The sequence below is a fragment of the Crocuta crocuta genome, unplaced genomic scaffold, assembly GCF_008692635.1.
Source record: "Crocuta crocuta isolate KB4526 unplaced genomic scaffold, BGI_CrCroc_1.0 scaffold187, whole genome shotgun sequence".
NCBI classification, from domain to species: Eukaryota; Metazoa; Chordata; class Mammalia; order Carnivora; family Hyaenidae; genus Crocuta; species Crocuta crocuta.
This window is the reverse complement of record NW_027532196.1, coordinates 2,048,713-2,068,077: the sequence shown is the minus strand read 5'-3', so window position 1 is coordinate 2,068,077 and position 19,365 is coordinate 2,048,713. Positions and strand designations below refer to the sequence as shown.

At 35.9% G+C, this 19,365-nt stretch overlaps 1 protein-coding gene across 6 annotated transcripts in view; it reads right to left on the bottom strand.

Annotated features, from left to right (window-relative positions):
- The window catches only part of TASP1 (taspase 1), a 273,452-nt gene that overhangs the window by 215,977 nt on the left and 38,110 nt on the right, over positions 1-19,365 (bottom strand). For all 6 annotated transcript variants that reach the window (XR_013338382.1, XM_077777537.1, XM_077777538.1 and 3 more), the window contains 2 exons: positions 18,371-18,491; positions 2,914-2,998 (listed from right to left, as the gene is read on the bottom strand). Coding sequence is in view for 5 of the 6 variants with exons in the window: in XM_077777537.1 (XP_077633663.1) it covers positions 2,914-2,998; positions 18,371-18,491 (206 nt within the window). In the remaining variant the exon portion in view is untranslated. The remainder of the gene's footprint in view (positions 1-2,913; positions 2,999-18,370; positions 18,492-19,365) is intronic.

Here is a 19,365-nt window from a genome sequence, read left to right as displayed (position 1 = left end):
TCAAACCCACGAACCATGAGATCATGACCTGAGCCAAAGTCGGACACTTAACTGACTGAACCACCCAGGCACCCCATGTTTCTCCCTTTTAATACCGCAGATTATTCAAAATATGATTAGAAAACAGCTTACTCAGCCATTGATGGACATTTAGATTGTTTACATTTTATACACCACAAGCAATGTTGCTGTATGCTTCTTGTGCTATAGAGCCCTCCTGTGTACATGTGAAGGTGTTTTGTCCCAGGACAGAATTGCTGGAGCACATCACATGTATATTTTCAAGTTTTTACATTAATAAATAATATCAAAATGTCTCTCACCTGCCAATTTTCAGTCTATGTTCCCACCACTAGTAGAACAAAGAACCTGGTTTTCCATAACCTCAACAACACTGGATATCATTCGTCTTTGTTAATTTTGTTACTTTAAATAACATGAAAATATCATCTTGTCATTTTAATTCACAATTCCTTGCTGGGCACTTCTATACCATTAATATTTTCTTCTCCATAAGTTGCCTATTTGTACTGCTTACCAATTTTTAAAATTTAGGCTATCTTTGTCTTAATATTTTATAGTTCTTCAACATTATGGTTACTAGTTTCTTTTTTGGTATCTATGCTGCAAATGATTGTTCTCAGTTCCAAAGGCCATAATGTCTTTTAATTCAGATCATAGCACCTTCGGCTGTGTAATAGCTATACATTTTCATGTGTCATAGGTTTCCATATTTTAGTTTAATTTTTAATCTTAATAAGGTCTTTGCTACCCCATAGTCATAAACATAATCTCATATTCTTTCTTAAAAACATTTTATTCTATGCTTTTTTACTTTCATGTTTGAATTTATTTTTTTGAATGGTATGACAGGAATGTAAACTAACTTTTCTCCATTAGGTAGCCAATTGTCTCAATACAATTTATTTAATACACCATTCATTTTTTTCCCCACAATACTTTGAGATGACACTTAGGATAGATTAAATTTAATTCTATACTGGGTCTGCTTCTGGACTTCCAGTTCAGTCCTACTGATTTTTTCTATATATCCCTCTACCTATATCCACCTGTTTCCTGTTTTAATTACGATAATATTATGAAGTATAAGGATAGCTTTAGATAAGTCCAACTCTTTGGTCTGTTTCAAAATGTCTTGGCTATTGTTGTACACCTGCTCCTCCATATAAACTTAAGAGTCAGCTTGATAAATGTCATAAGTAGTGTAGGGAATGGGATTATGGTGATTTGCAGATGAACTTTAAAATACTTGTCACAAGATTTATGCTATTTTTCTTGTCAACTAAAACAAGTGCTTTATTCCCTCCTTACATTGTCTTCTAATTGGTTTAGAATTAATTATGCTTTATGTACAGTAGCAAATATGGGTGAAAGAAAGCAGAACGTTTTAAATCAACATTGAGGAGAATATAAATCCAGAGATAATCTCTTTACATCTACTACTCCCCCCAGAATAAGTCCTATTCAGTAGGACTCTGTTTATGCATTAAAGAAAACGTAGTAAATTTTGGGTTACTGGACTTCATATCAGTTAAAAAAAAAACAGCATGATTTTTAACACAAATTATAAGAATAGTCTAAGAATTTTTTTAAACACTTGTCCTACTTCCAGATTTATAAAAGTAAACCTACTGATATCAAACAGACATATTATAAACAATCTCAAATTTTCACATTTGCTTCTCCTTATCCTTGTTTTGTTGAAGACACAAATATTAAAAATTATATTTCTCTGAACATTTTAATAATTGACCTTTATAGTATCACAATTAAACACAAATGAGAAGTATATGAGAGAAAGTATAAAGAGTATATTTGGGTAAAAGGTTTCAAGATTTTTCAAAACTATGTGAATTTATTTTCTATGATTTCAAATTAGAACAATCAAATGAAGTGATATAGTAATGTCACAACTTTCAACACACATTAATATAACCTATACATCTAGGCATGCCGAAGATATATTAAGTATGCAATGGCATTAAAGTATTATTTGTTAATATTATTAGGCATGCTAATCGGATGGTGATTGTTTTACAAACAGAGAATTTACAAAATTATTTAAGGGTAAAAAATATGATGTCAAGAATTTGCTTTAAGATACTACAGGAAAAGGTGCCTGGGTGGCTCAGTCAGAGGAAGATATGATCTTGGGGTCATGATTTCAAGCCTCATGCATGTTGGGTGTAGAAACTGCTTAAAATAAAGAAAGAAACAAACAAACAAACAAACAGACAGACAGCCAGAAAGACAAACTTTAAAAAGAATTTTAAATAAAATAATAAAATACTACAGGAAAAAAAAAAAAGAGAGATGAGTCAGACAGAAGAAGGGCAAAAACAATCTTAATTATTGGAGCTAGATGACAGGTTCATGAGTGCTCTTTACCATGTTCTCTCTACATTTATAAATACTTCCAAACTTCAAAGTTTTTTAAATGAAAACTGTATGTTAATGCTGGAGAAAAGATGTAATCTTACTAATCTTAACATCACAGGGTATTTCTCCAGAAGAGAAAAATTAAGTACTTTTATTCTAAAATCATCTCAAAATTAAAATTAATTTGGACTCTGAACTTTAACAGTTTTATAATAAAAGACCCAATTGTGCACTTAGTAACAGCAAAAACATCTCTGTAATCAACTACAAAACCAAAAATTAACTCTGATCTCTTTTCTGCTTTAATCTGTAATATTCTATTTCATCTGAAGCTCTATCAAATGTACAAAACGTTCCAAGATTACAGAACAAAGTGTGTCTTCCTCTCAAAGGCAAGCTACTGCTGGTGTGTAACCAATAGCATCAGCCTTCTGTGGATAAAAATAGCCTTCAAATACCACATGCACCAAAGACCAAAGACCCAGAGAAAGTCAGGCAGAACAAAGCTGTTACCAGGGAGGAATTCGGCCAGCCGAGAGCTTGCCCTTCTGCCCTTCACACAAGAGTCTGTTCGCAACTGAGACTGGGTTCTTGATTCCTATAAAATAAAATTGGCAGAAAATGAAGTCAGAAAAATGTCTTTAAGTTTCCCACCCAGTTTTGTGGAGTTTCACTAAAATAACTTTAAAATATCTTAGAAAATTCTTCTTTTCTATATGCTAATGAAAACCCTTAATTATCATGAATAAGGATAAAATCAATAAACATATGAATACCGAGTAGACACAAGAAAAGAATATAAAACATACATTCTCAGTTTTATCATGTGCTACAGCAGAAAAGACTGAATTTGGGTTGGTTTTTTTTGTTTTTATTTATTTATTTATTTTTAGAAAAGACTGAATTTGAAATATACACTTAAATTATGTTTTTTGTTAGGAGATTTCAGAATAGAAGAGAAAAAATAAACTGAAAATGTGGCATCTACTATCAAAAATTGAATTTCCTCCAAAGCATAAACATATGTACAAATATGGGGAGAGGAATGGCCAAAAATTTCAAATCCACCTACAAGAGAGAGAGAATAAAGAGAATATCCTATAAATTGGGTAAAAGTAGGGAAAAGAGATGAAGTATGTACAAGATGGTAACCTAAAATATGGTTCAGATTGTTTCCAGAAGAGAAAACAGAATGTGAAGAAAAGTGAGAAGAGGGATGCATATCTGGAAGGGACGTAAGGACAGCAAGTGTCAGTGTGAAAAACAGTGTCATAATAACAATGAGAAATATGACAATGTGATGATGACTGAAGACAGTGACAGTAAATAGTATCTAATATATTCCAGGCCCACTGCCAAACCCTTAAATGTATCACATTATTTCATTAATCTCTCAACTCTATCATATAAGTATACTTATGAACCCTGATTACTGAGGAAATATTTGCACAGAGGGTTAAGTTACCCACCCAAGATCCCAGTGCTATGATTCTAACAGAAGAAGCTAATGCCAGACACCACACTCTTAACCACGAATCAATGGATGCCTCTCAGGATACCACTACTACCAAAAAAAAATCAGCAGTGGGATATAAAGAGACTATAAAAACTAAAATTAGAGTCATTATATTGTCTCTAAACAAAATTATTTAGCTAAACAACAAAAACATGTACTAGCTCTTAAAATATATCTCTGTAGGGGTGCCTGGGTGGCTCAGTCAGTTAAGCATCCAACTCTTGATTTCATGTCAGGTCATGGTCTCATGGTTCTTGAGTTTGAATCCAGCATCAGGCTCTGTGCTGACAGCAGGAAACCTGCTTGGAATTCTCTCTCCATCTCTCTGTCCCTACCCGACTCATCACTGCTCTTTCTCTCTCTCTCAAAAATAACATTAAAAAAAATTTTACATCTCTGTATATGTTGATTCAATATTGTAAACTCTTTAATAATTGTCAAATTAAGTTATAAATTAAAATCTATAAATTCTGCATCAAAACTTTAAAAGGACTTCTATGGTGTATGACAAGCTGACTCTTAAATTCATCAGGAAGAAACACTTTGGGGGAAAAAATGAAGAGATATTCACCCTACAAGATATCATTTCTTATAAAAATCTCTTCTTAATTAAGAGAGTAGACAGACAAATACATCAATGGAACAGAATAAAGCTACAGTTCAGACACAGACACACATGCATTTGGATATTTAATGCAAGATATCATATTTCAAATGACTAAGAAAAGATAGGGGCACCTGGGTAGCTCAGTTGGTTGGGTGTCCGACTTTAGCTCAGGTTATGATCTCACAGTCTGTGGGTTCAAGCCCTGCATCAGGCTCTGTACTGACAGTTCAGAGCCTGGAGCCTGCTTCAGCTTCTGTGTCTCCCTCTCTCTCTGCCCCTCCCCCACTCACTCTCTGTCTCTCTCAAATTAAAATTTTTTTAAAAACATTTAAAAAATGAGTAAGAAAAGATAGACTCTATGTGAGAGATAGAAAGAACACAGAGTAATGGGAGTCAGACTATTTTATAACTGTACTGGCTATCAATCTATTTCTTCTCAGCTACAAAATCTCCCTTCATTGCCTGATCTGTGGAAATGGATATGGGCCCTTTAAATACGTTCCCCTTGCCAGCTGGCATACCAGTAGCTTTGTCAGTAGAGGGCACCGGAGACACACTGCAGCAGGAAAGGGTGACTTATTAGCCAGGCTTGGAGAGTGTCAGTTTTTCTTCACTGTTTGGCCCACACAGCATTCCCCAGAGCTAAGGGCCTTCAGGATCCTGCTTTCTCCAGCATTTGGCCACCACATGTTCTCCCCAGCTCCTGATTCAGGTTACAAGAGCATAGATGACAGTCCCAGGAAGAAAAGGACTGTACCCAGATCAAGTCATAACTCTCAGCCACACAAGCACAAAAAGAAAAGTGTTCAACAGGAACGACTGCTCATGAGCCAAAAGCCCAAACTTTATCCTGTGCTACAGAGGTTTAATTCCCATAGTTTCCCGATCCCTGTGTACCTGCCCACCAGCCTGAGCTCACCTGTGCCCCACAGGATTGTTCCTGGTCTCACAGTGACTGTGGCCTGAGTGACCCAGCAATGAATCTGCCAGGCAGTGGGGTACAACCATACCTTCTTTCATGATGTCTGAATCTCCTTTCAAGGCTACCCTTACTTGGGTATTTCTCCCTCTGCCCTAGAATACATTTTGAGTTCTCATTCCATCTTTATATAGTTACTTTCTTATCACTGTCTAATAATTCTTTGTATTAAACTTCTCCTACTGTATCTACTGTGTGGTTTGTCTCCTAGTTGGACCCAGACTGATACAGTAACCTTGGACTACTAAACCTATTCTGTATTTCAGTTTCCTTATCTGTGAAATGGAGATACAAGTAGTGACCTTAAAAGGTGACTGTGAGAACTAAGTGACTCAATATATGTAAACTACTGGAGAACAATGCATAGTATACAATAATCACCCAATAAATAGTAGTTATTATTGTTATTGTTTTTCAACAAATTGTGTAGGGAGATTTTGTTGGTTATTTCTGAAAGTGGTAAATGAAACATAAATTATGTGTATTAGAAGAAAATATAGATTAACTGTACTTATAATTATGAGGGAAACTTTAAGAAATGCAAAACATAAAAGCCATAAAACGACAAGTAAAAGCTTGACAAAAATTTTAAATTCCAATATAATAAAGCACTCTACAAATAAAGGTAAAAAGCAAGCTACAAAAGATATGGAACAATCAGTTCACAGAGAATAGCTAATGGCCTTTAAATATATGAAATTTCATTAAATACCAATATAATATCATAATAAAAGAAATTACAATTAAAACTAATTGATATACTCTTTCCTACCTATCACTGAAATCAGAAAGGATATAAAAGATTGGAAGAAGTGAATAACCAAATTGACCTGGTTGGCACATACAGAACACACACCTAACAACCACAAAACACACACTCCTCTAAAGTTCACATGGAATGGGGCTCCTGGGTGGCTCAGTCAGTTAAGCATCTGACTCTCGGTTTTGGCTCTCATCATGATCTCACAGTTTGTGAGTTCAAGTCCTGCGTTGGACTCTGTGCTGTCAGCTGCTTAGGCGTTTCTCCCTGCCCCTCCCCCACTTACTCTCTTGCAAAATAAATAAATAAACTTTATTTAAAAAAATAAAAGGAGGGAGGCAAGATGGCGGAGAAGTAGGGAGCTCCCTTCATTTCATTCACCCCCATCTCTCAACCAGAGAAGGCCTGAAGCCATAGGACACTGAACAGCAGGAGTTTGGGAGGAAAAGAGACCGAGTCCACTAAGAAAACAACCTGATAGGTGCATGAGTGAGATCTGAGGAAGACAAAAATGGGCCAGGACCTGGAGACACGGGAGGGAAGGAAACCCCCTTCACAGGGAGCCACGGAGATTCGAGGGGAATAGAAAGAGCAGCTGAAACTGCTCATAGAACAGTCCCTGGAGAAGAGAAAACCATCAGCGAGAGATGGAGAGTGATCCTATTTCTAGCTGTGGTGCTGACTTTGGTCTGGGTGCCCAGGTCCCAGGCTGCGCCAGGAGAAACTACTCTGCTGCTCTCCTAGCTTGACCCCCGGCTGGGAAGCGGCCTGGCCTGACGGATTATATTTTGGGCTGTATCAATAAAGCCCGCGGACTAAGACCTCGGAAACAAGGCAGGGCTTGGGGACATACAACATGACATACAACACAGCCCACCTCAGCTACGACCATGGCACAGGGAGACCAGACCAAAAGAGTGATTTGCGAAGCTTGGTTCAAGAAGAGACTAGGGCGCTGCCATTTTTCTCCCCACAACCACCAAGGCAGGACCTCACGGAGCGGCCAGCGGGACCCCAGTGGAGGCTAAGACCTGCCTACACCACACCATGCCCATCCACACTAGAGAGCTGCTTGCTTTTTTTTTTTTTTTCCACTGGAGCCCAGGGCAAGAACTACATGGATGCACAGCCGTGATTAATTCTAGATTAATTCTTTCTATTCAGATATATTTTCCCTTGTCTCATGTGAATCGCTCCCCACTGCTGGACTGGGCACTCTGGTCATTGGTTTGCTTAAAAAGTAACATTTAATCCATTCTCTAGATGTATACTCTACACGTCCACTGCTACCTTTTTGTCCCTCTGTCTCTGAAGTAATCAGACTATATAGTTTCTCTGAGTAACATTATCTTTTGTTTCTCCTCGCCTCCTACCATATTCTCATCTTCCTCTCTCTGATTTAAGCCTCTTAGTCTCTCTGCCTGGTCATTATACAATTTCGCTTTCTCCCCGCCCTGTCATTTCTCTCTTTGTATATGCTCTTCCATCAGCACTGCATACACCCTGCTCTTTATTTGTAGCTGGGAATTCTGGTTTTATGCTTTAAGACTGTCCTTTGTCATTTGCTTTTTTCCTTTCTTTTTCCTTTTCTTTTTCTTTTTTCCTTTTCTTTTCCCTTTCAAATTGCTTCTTTGTTGGATTTTTCTGTGCGTTTGCATGTCTTCGTTCCCTATGTGTTTGTCTGTCTGCTTTCCTTTCCAGGGCTACCACAAGAAACAAGCCAAAGTACACGTGTTGGAGAGTCCCAAATACCAAACCGAGTAGGAAAATAAAATAACCAAAGTATCAACGAGACCAAAAGACACCATTCAAGAACACTTCCTGAAAGGATAGGCCCTGGACAGTCAATGAGCCTTGTTATATGGCAGTACTCGCAGGTTCAGAGCACATAACAAGCTTTTAAAACTAACCAGAGACAGAAAGCTAAACAAAATGACAAAACAGAAGAACTCTCCCCTAAAGAAATTCCAGGAAGAAATGACAGCTAAAGAACTGCTCAAAACAGATATGAGCAACAGAAGTGAACAAGAACTTAGAACAATAGTCATAAAATTAATCGCTGTGCTTGAAAAAGGCATGGAAGGCAACAGAGAAGTTATTCCTACAAAGACTATGAAGCTTAAAAATACCTGTGATGAATTAAAAAATGCTATAAATGAGGTACATAATAAAATGGAGAAGTCCAATGAATGGACTGAAGAGACAGAGGGAAGAATAGGTGAATTAGAGGACACAATTATAGAAAAAGAGGAAACTGAGAAAAAGAGAGATAAACTGATCTAGGAGCATGAAAGGAGAGTTCAAGAACTGAATGATACAATCAAATGGAAAAATATCCATATCATAGAAATTCCAGAAGAGGAAGAGAGAGGAAGAGGTGCTGAAGGAATACTTGAACAAATTATAGCTGAGAACTTCCCCAATATAGGGAAGAAAACAGACATTTAAATCCAAGAGACACAGAGAACTCCCCTCAGACATAACTTGAATCAATCTTCACCTTGACATATCAGAGTGGAACTGGAAAAACATAAGGACTAAGAGAGAATTCTGAAAGTAGCTAGGGATAAAAGGGCCCTAACATAAACAGGGAGACCTATCAGAGTAGTTACAGACCTATCTACTGAAACTTGGCAGGCCAGGAAGGAATAGCAGGAAATCTTCAATGTGATGAACAGAAAAAATATGTAGCCAACAATCCTCTATCCAGCAAGCCTGTCATTCAGAATAGAAGGAGAGATAAAAGTGTTCCCAAATAAACAAAAATTGAAGGAATTCATCACCACTAAACCAGCCCTACAAGAAATCCTAAGGGGGACTCTATGAAGGAAATGTTGCAAGGAACACGAGGTACCAAAGACACCACCAAAAGCATGAATCCTACAAAGAATACAATGACTCTAAAACCATATTTTCCAATAAAAACACTGAATGTAAATGGACTAAATGCCCCAATAAAAAGACATAGGGTAGCAGAATGGATAAAAAACAAAGTCCATCTATTGGCTGTCTACAAGAGACTCATTTTAGACCTGAGGACACCTTCAGATTGAAAGTAAAGGGATGAAGAAATACCTATCATGCTATTGGAAGTCAAAAGAAAACTGGAGTAGCCATACTTATATCAGACAAACTGTACTTTAAAGTAAAAGCAGTAACAAGGGATGAAGAAGGGCATTCCATAATAATTACAGGGTGTATCCATCAGGAAGAGCTAACAAGCATAAATGTCAATGCACCAAATATGGAAGCACCCAAATACATAAAACAATTAATCACAAACAGAAACAATCTTATGAATAAGAGTGTGCTAATAGCAGAGGACTTTAATACTCCACTTACAGCAATGGATAGATCAACTAGACAGAAAATCACTAAAGAAACAATGGACTTGAATGACACATTGGACCAGATGGATTTGACAGATGTATTTAGAACTCTACATCCTGAGGTCATGGAATTCACTTTCTTCTCAAGTGCGCATGGCACATTCTCCAAGAGAGAACACATACTGGATCATGAAGCAGCCCTAAATAAATATAAAAGAATTGAGATCATACCATGCACACTTTCAGATCACAATGCTATGAAACTTGAAATCAATCACAGGAAAAAGTCTGGAAAACCTCCAAAAACATGGAGGTTAAAGAACACCTTACTAAAGAACGAATGGGCCAATCAGGCAATTAGAGAAGAAATTAAAAATTATATGGAAACAAATGAACAAGAAAATAAAACAATCCAAACTCTATGGGATGCAGCAAAGGCAGTCCTAAGAGGAAAGTACATTGCACTCCAGGCCTATTTCAGGAAATTAGAAAAAGCGCAAATATAAAATCCAACAATGTACCTAAAGGAACTAGAAGGAGAGCAACAAGAGCACCCCAAACCCAGTAGGATAAGAGAAATAATAAAAATCAGGGCAGAAATAAACAATACAGAAACCAAAAAAACAGTCTAACAGAGCAATGAAACTAAGAGTTGTTTTTTTTTTTTAAACATTTATTCATTTTTAAGAGACAGAGAGACAGAGCACAAGAAACAGAGCATGAGTAGGGGAAGGCAGAGAGAGAAGGAGACACAGAATCTGAAGCAGGGTTCAGGCTCTGAGCTGTCACCACAGAGCCCGATGTGGGGCTTGAACTCACGAACTATGAGACCGTGACCTGAGTTGAAGTCAGTCGCTTAACCAACTGAGCCACCCAAGTGCCCCCCAAGAGTTGGTTTTTTGAAAAAATAAACAAAAATGACAAACCTCTAGCCAGGGTTCTCAAAAAGAAAAGATAGAGCACTCAAATAGACAAAATCATGAATGAAAATGGATTTATTACAACCAACCCCTCAGAAACACAAGCAATTGTCAGAGAATATAATGAAAAATTACATGCCAACAAACTGGACAACTTAGAAGAAATGGACAAATTCCTAAACACACACTCACTACCAAAATTTACATGGGAAGAGATAGAAAATCTGAACAGACCCATAACCAGTGAAGATGTTGAATCAGTTCTCAAAAATCTCCCAACAAATAAGAGCGCTGGGCCAGATGGCTGCCCTGGGGAATTCTACCAGACATTTAAAACAGAATTAATACCATTCTTCTCAAGCTATTCCAAAAAATAGAAGTGGAAGGAAAACTCCAGACTCATTCTATGAAGTCAGCATCACTTTAATTCCCAAGCCGGAAAANACACACACTCACTACCAAAATTTACATGGGAAGAGATAGAAAATCTGAACAGACCCATAACCAGTGAAGATGTTGAATCAGTTCTCAAAAATCTCCCAACAAATAAGAGCGCTGGGCCAGATGGCTGCCCTGGGGAATTCTACCAGACATTTAAAACAGAATTAATACCATTCTTCTCAAGCTATTCCAAAAAATAGAAGTGGAAGGAAAACTCCAGACTCATTCTATGAAGTCAGCATCACTTTAATTCCCAAGCCGGAAAAAGACCCAGCAAAAAAAGAAAACTACAGGCCAATATCCTTGATGAATACAGATGCAAAAATATTCAACAAGAATCTTGCAAGTCGAATGCAACAGCACATAAAAAGTATTATCCACCTAGATCAAGTGGGATTCATTCCTGGATTACAGAGCTGGTTCAATATTCGCAAATCAATCAATGTGATACATCACATCAACAAAAGAAAAGATAAAAATCATATGATCCTGTCGATAGATGCAGAAGAAGCATTTGACAAAATACAGCATCACTTCTTAATAAAGACCCTCGAGAAAGTCGGGATAGAAGGAACTTACTTAAACATCATAAAAGCCATCTATGAGAAGCCCCCTGCTAATATCATCCTCAATGGGGAAAAACAGCTTTCCCCCTGAGATCAGGAACACGACAGGGATGTCCACTCTCACCACTGTTGTTTAACATAGTGCTGGAAGACCCAGAATCATCTATCAGACAACAAAAGGAAATAAAAGGCATCAGAATTGGCAAAGAAGTCAAACTTTCACTTTTCGCAGATGACATGATACTCTACATAGAAAACCCAACAGACTCCACCAGAAGCCTACTAGAACTGACCCATGAGTTTAGCAAAGTTGCAGGGTACAAAATCAACATACAGAAATCAGTTACATTCTTATACACCAATAATGAAGCAACAGAAAATCAAGAAAGTGATCCCATTCACAACTACACAAAAAAAACATAAAATACCTAGGAATAAAACCTAACCAAAGATATAACAGATCTATATGATGAAAACTATAGAAAACTTATGAAGGAAATTGAAGAAGACACAAAGAAATGGAAAAATATTCCATGCTCATGGATCAGAAGAATAAATATTGTTAAAATGCTATTACTACCCAAAGCAATCCACACATTCAATGCAATCCCAATCAAAATTCCACCAACATTCTTCTCCAAGCAGAGAAAACTATCCCAAAATTTGTACGGAACCACAAAAGATCCTGAATAGCCAAAGTAATATTGAAGAAGAAAAACAAAACAGGAGGCATCACCATCCAGGACTTTAGCCTCTACTACAAAGCTGTCATCATCAAGACGGTATGGTATTGGCACAAAAACAGACACATACACCAATGAAATAGAATAGAGAACTCAGAATGGGACCCACAAATGTATGGCCAACTAATCTTTGATAAAGCAGGAAAGAGTATCCAATGGAAAAAAGACAGCCTCTGTAATAGATGATGCTGAGAGAACTGAACAGCAACATGCAGAAGAATGAAACTATAACATTTTCTCACACCATACAACAAAATAAACTCAAAATGGATAAAGGACTTGAATGTGAGATAGGAAACCATCAAAACCCTAGAAAAGAAATCAATAAACAACCTCCTTGACCTCAACCGCAGCAATTTCTTATCTGACACATCCGCAAAGGCAAGGGAATTAAGAGCAAAAATGAACTGTTGGGACCTCATCAAGATAAAAAGCTTCTTGTTGCCCTTCTGAACGGCAAGGGAAACAATCAATAAAACTAATAGGCAACCTACTAAATAGGAAATGATAGTTGCAAATGACATATCAGGTAAAGGGCTAGTATCCAAAATCTATAAGGAACTCACCAAACTCCACTCCCAAAACATGAATAATCCAGTGAAGAAATGGTCAGAAGACGTGAACAGACACTTCTCCAAAGAAGCAAACAGACACATGAAACAATGCTCAGCATCCCTCANAAAGAAGATGTGGTTTATCTATACAATGGAATACTACATTGCAATGAGAAAGAATGAAATCTGGCCGTTTGTAGCAATGTGGATAGAACTGGAGGGTGTTATGCTGAGCAAAATAAGTCAGGCAGAGAAAGACATATACCGTATGTTTTCACTTACAGGTGGATTAGGAGAAATTTAATGGAGGACCGTCAGTGGGGAGAAGGGGAAAAATGGTTGGGGGGAGGGAGGCAAACCATGAGAGACTCTTGAATGCTGAGAACGAACTGAGGGCTGATGGGGGTGCGGGAGAGGGGAAGGAGGGTGATGGGCATGGAGGAGGGCACCTGTTGGGATGAGCACTGGGTATTAGATGGAATCCAACTTGACAATAAACTATGAAAGAAAAAATAAATAAATAAGCGAAAATTTTTAAAAATTAAAAAGATTAAAAATTACAAAACTAAAAGAAAGTTCCCACGGAATGGTTATCAAAATACACCATAAACTGGACCGTAAAGGAAGTCTCAAAATGTTTCAAGGGACTGGAATCATATGGAGGATGTTCTCTGGCCACAATGAAATTAAACTAGAAATCAAAAAGAAAACTAATAAAAAGTCTTTAGGCAAGTACATTTGACAACTCATATGAAAAGGACAAACTCCTTGAAAACACACACTAGTTATAAAGTTCCTTTATAACTTTTAAAGAAATTGAATCCCATTTTTTAAAACTTCCCACAAAGAAAACCCCACTAATTTACAATAACTAATGAATTCTCAGAAGAAATCATTCCAATCATACACAAATTTTATCAAAGGGAGGGAAAAAAATCCTCAATTCATTTTATGAGTGCAGCCACAACATGATTCTGAAACCTGAAAATAATATAAGAAAGGAAAATTAAAGCCAATCTTTATATATACATGAACATAGATGTCAAAATCCTAAACATCAGCAACTTGAATCCAGCAGAATATAAAAAGATAAAAACATGACCAAGAAGATTTTATGCTACAAAGGGAATATTCAAAAAAATCAATCACAAATTTCATCATATTTAACAAAATAAAATAGAAAAACCTTCATCTTAACAGATAAAGAAAAGCAGTTAATGATCATTTTCAATGTCCATTTATAATAAAAACTATCAGCAAACTCAGATTGAAAAGGAACTTCCTCAATTCGATAAAGAGCATCTGTAACAATACAAAAGCTAGCAGAGCACACAGAATGGTGAAATATTTAATGCTCTCCCCCTAAGATCAGGAATAAAGCAAGGATGTATATTATCACCACTTATATTCAACATTGCACAGGATGTCACAGCCAAGAAAGACATCTTTAAATTTAAAAAATTTAAAATTTTTTAAAAGAAAAAAATTAAAAATTTATACATTGGAAAGAAAAAAGCAAAATTGTATGAGCCGTATAGGTAATTATGCATATAAAGTTGCATAGGAACTTATTTTTTAAAACCTTTTCAACTAATAAGTGAATTTATCAAGGCCAGTGAATTCAAAGCCAATATATAAAACTCCATTGTATATCTAAATACAATAAAACAATTAGATATTAATATTTTAAATATATATACTTTATAATAGCATCAAAAAACTAAGTATCTAGAATAAATCTAATAAAATACATACATGGTATTTATACTGAAAACCATAAAACATTGCTGAGAAAAAAATGAGTAATATTTATATAAAAATACATATGATATGTTTGTAGGATAGAATACTCATATTGTTAAGACATCAGTTTTCCACAAATGGTTCCATACTTTCAATGCAATACCAATAAAAATCCCAGCAGGGTTTTATTATGGACATTGACAAGTTGATTTAAAATTTTTATGAAAATGGACAAAGACCTAGAATAGCCAATATAGTCTTTAAGAAGAAAAGGAAGTTAGAAGTCTCATACTACCAGATATAAAGAATATATAAAAATATTACCAGATATAAAGAATATAAAGCTACAGTAATCCAGACAGTATGGCACTGGCAATAAATAGAACAATGGAATAGATCAAGGGTACAGAAACAAGCCATTGCATGCACAGTCAGTTACCTGATTGGCCAACACAGCTATGTGAGGAAAGCATTGTCCTTTCTATTGACAATGGCAATGAACCAGTTGGATATCCATTAGAGGAAAAAAATTAACGTCAGCTCCTATCTCATGTACCCTAAAATTAATCTGAGCTTGATAAGACAGCTAAATGTGAAGAGTAAAAAAACAACAGGACTACTGAGGATGCCTAGCAGGCTCAGTGCATAAAGCAGGTGACTCTTGATCTGGAGTCATGAGTTCAAGTACCACATTTGGATGTAGAGCTTACTATAAAAAAAAAAAAATAGAGAGAGAGAGAGATGATCTTCAAAACTTTGGAGATGTTTTGGATGTAGAGCTTACTTTAATATATATATATATGGGATGATCTTCAAAACTTTGGGTAGGCAAATATTTCTTAAATAAAATACCAAAAAATGTAACCATAAAATAAAAGGTTAGTAACTTAAACATTAGAATTAAGAACTTCAGTTCATCAAACAATAGCATTTAAAGAGTGAAAAGGTGATCCATAGACTGGGAAGAGATATTCATAATACAGGTATCAGACAAAAGATCTGTATCTAAAATATATAAAACACTTGAAATCAATAAAAAAAGATAATCCAATACAAAATATGCAAAAGACTTTTGAACACACACTGTACAACAAGAATATCTAAATGGCCAGTAAGTATATTAAAAGGTTCTCAGGTATCGTTAAGTCACCAAGGACACTCAAATCAAAACAATAATGTCACTACACAGATATCAAAACAGATGAATTTTAAAAAGAACAGCAACATTAAATGTTGACCTGGATGTAGAGTAACCAAAATGCTCATACACTGCTGGTAGGAGTATACACTTTAAAAACTACTTTTGAAAACTGTCTTAACAGTATTTATTAAAGCAAAGTATATTATGTATCTAAGCTTATTCATTCCAAATCTTAGGTTAATACCCAAAAGAATGATGTACACATGTCTATCAAAAGGCATGTACAAGAATATTCATTGGAGCTTTATTCTTATGTCAAAAACTAGAAACTGTTCAAATAATCATGGAAAGGAGAATAAATAAGTTATTAAACATTCACACAATAAAATACTACTAAGTAATAAAAAGAAAAAATTACTATGACACAAAACATGGGTTAATCTCACAGGCATAGTGTTAAGGAAAAAAAACAAAAAACAAAAAACAGACACAAAGGTGTATGATTCATTCATACAAATTTTAAGAACAGCCGAATTAATCTAGAGGTTTTCTATACTTAGAATTAGGAGAGAAAAGGATGAGAAGGGAAAGTAGGAGCAGAATATACGAGGTATGGACTAGGAAACATAAAGAACCCCTCTGGGATTATAGAAATGTTCTGTATTGTGACGTGGAAGTGTTTTACATCTTGATCTAGGTAATGGTTTACATGGTTATATACATTTAAAAATTCATGCAGCTAAAGCAAAGGAAACAATCAACAAAACTAAAAGGAAGCCAACAGAAGGAGAAGGTATTTGCAAATTACATATCAAATAAAGGGTTACTATCAAAAATCTATAAAGAATTTACCAAACTCAACACCCAAAAAACAAATAATCCAGTGAAGGAATGAGCAGAAGACATGAATAGACATTTTTCCAAAGATGTCCAGACGGCAGACACAAGAAAAGATGCTCAACACCGCTCATTATCAAGGAAATACAAATCAAAACCACACTGAGATACCACCTCACATCAGTCAGAGTGGCTAAAAGTAACAACTCAGGAAACAACAAATGTTGGCAAGGACGTGGAAAAAGAGAAACTCTCTTGCACTATTGGTGGGAATGCAAACTGGTACAGCCACCCTGGAAAACAGTGTGGAAGTTACTCAAAAAATTAAAAATAGAACTGCCCTATGACCACGAAATTCCACTATTAGAAATTTATCCAAAGGATACAAAAATGCTGATTTGAAGAGGCACATGCACCCCAATGTTTCCTTAAGAAATGGAAAAAAAAAAAACCCCAAGGCAAGCTGGCTATATGTGTACATGACATCCCTCATGACCTTGTAACATAAGACCACTTAATCAGACTGAATGTTTGTGTGTTACCATATGTGGGGAACAAAGAAGTAGAAAATATATTAAAAATGGTGCTCAGGGCTCAGTTCTTTGTGTACGAACTCAACTGAGCCATGCCGGCAAGGATAAAGTTGCTTCCTGGAAAGAAAAGCCTCGGTGTCAAGACTCTCTGTACAAGAATCCTGCTATAGCAGCAATAACAACAATAGCCAAATCATGGAAAGAATTCAAATGCCCATCAACTGATGAATGGATTAAAAAGATGTGGTATATACACACAATGGAATACTACTCAGTGATGAAAAAGAATGAAATCTTGTTATTGCAACAATGCAGGTGGAACTAGAGGGTATTATGCTAAGTGAAGTAAGTCAGAGAAAGACAGATATCATATGATTTCACCCATATGTGGAATCTGAGAAACTTAACAGAAGGGAAGGAAAAATAATTTGCTTTAATAAAAGAACTGTAAAATATTAGATATATCTTATATGCACTTCTGTGGGAAAAATCTCAGACATCTTATTTGAAGATGTCTATATTTTAAAAAACACATGTGCAAAACTATGATTTTTTTACATAAAAATATAGACATTTTACTGGTTATTTTATTTTATATTTATTTTGTATACTGTATTTTATTTTATATTCATTTTATGTACTGTATTTTACTGGTTAAAACCCCCCAAGGAGAGGGATGAGAAGGAAAGATTTGGAAGGTCAATGGTAAATTTTATTACATCATTTGAATTTTCTAATAAAAAATATGTATTGTGTATTTCAAGTAATTATAAAAATAATAGAACATGCTAACATGTTAAATATCTATAATCTCAAGGGGATGAAGGAGAATAATCAAACTCTAAAAAAAACCTTGAATATAAGCTGTTTCAGTGTTTTCTTTAAAACTATTCATGGCTAAGATCTCATGTTTTATTTATTTTTTAATGTTTTATTTACTTCTGAGAGAGAAAGAGAGACAGCGGGAGCAGGGGAGGGTCAGAGAGAGAGAGAGAGATACAGAATCTGAAGCAGGCTTGAGGATCTGAGCTAGCTGTCAGCACAGAGCCTGACGTGGGGCTTGAACCCATGAACTGTGAGATAATGACCTGAGCCGAAGTCAGATGCTTACCCAACTGAACCACCCAGGCGCCCCAAGATTTCATGTTTTAAATTCAGTAAAAGAAGACAATTTATTTTCAACACTATTCTGAGCAAGAATGGTAGAAAACACTGGATTGACTAAGTCTTTAGGAGACATCAAATCTTAATATTCATAGTTCTTTAAAGAATAGAGATAATGTGTTACAGTGTCCACATACCACTCAGCGCTCCAACAGCTCCAAAATTTAAGGATTTTCCATCCATTATGCTGGCATCACACTCAATTTCACCCAAAAGATTTAGATTAGATCCCATTCCTGCATTTGTAAAAGGAGAATCCTAAGAGATAAAAACACAAATTAAAATATCATTAGTCTTTTTTTCATTTTTTATTTTTTTAAGTAATCTCTACACCCAATATGGGGCTCAAACTCATGATCCTGTGATGTAGATCCTCCGACTGAGGCAGCTAGATGCCCCAAAAATACCATTATTCTTTTTTTTTTAATGGGTTGTTTATTTTTAAGAGAGAGATAGAGACAGCGTGAGCAGGGGAGGGTCAGAGAGCGGGAGACACAGAATCTGAAGCAGGCTCCAGGCTCTGAGCTAGCTGTCAGCACAGAGCCCAATGCGGGGCTCGAAGCCGCGAACCGTGGGATCATGACCCAAGCTGAAGTCGGACACTTAACCGACTGAGCCACCCAGGTTCCCCAAAAATACCATTATTCTTAAAGAAGATTTAATGTCAGTCCTTTATAAACTGTTCCAAAAACTAGAAAGGGAAAGAATACTTCCCAACTCAGTGTACAAAATCACTACTACCAGTACTACCCTGATTCCAAAACAAGACAAAGACATCATGAGGAAAGAAAACTACAGGTGAATATATCTTGAGAATATAGACACAATATCCTCAAGAAAATAGAGCAAACCAAATGCAGCAAAACATAAAACAGTCTGATACACCATGAATAAGATGGATCCCAGGAGAGCAAATTTGGTTTAATGTGAAACTTAATGTGATGCACCATGTTAATAAAATAAAAAAGAAAATAAAGGAAAATAAACAGGATCATACCAACATAGAAAAAGCATTTGACCAAATCCAACACACTTTCATGAGAAAAGTACTCAACTAGAAATAGAATGGAACTCCTTTAACATGATAAAGGGCATCTACAAAAAGTCCAGAGCTAAGTGAAAACTAAATATT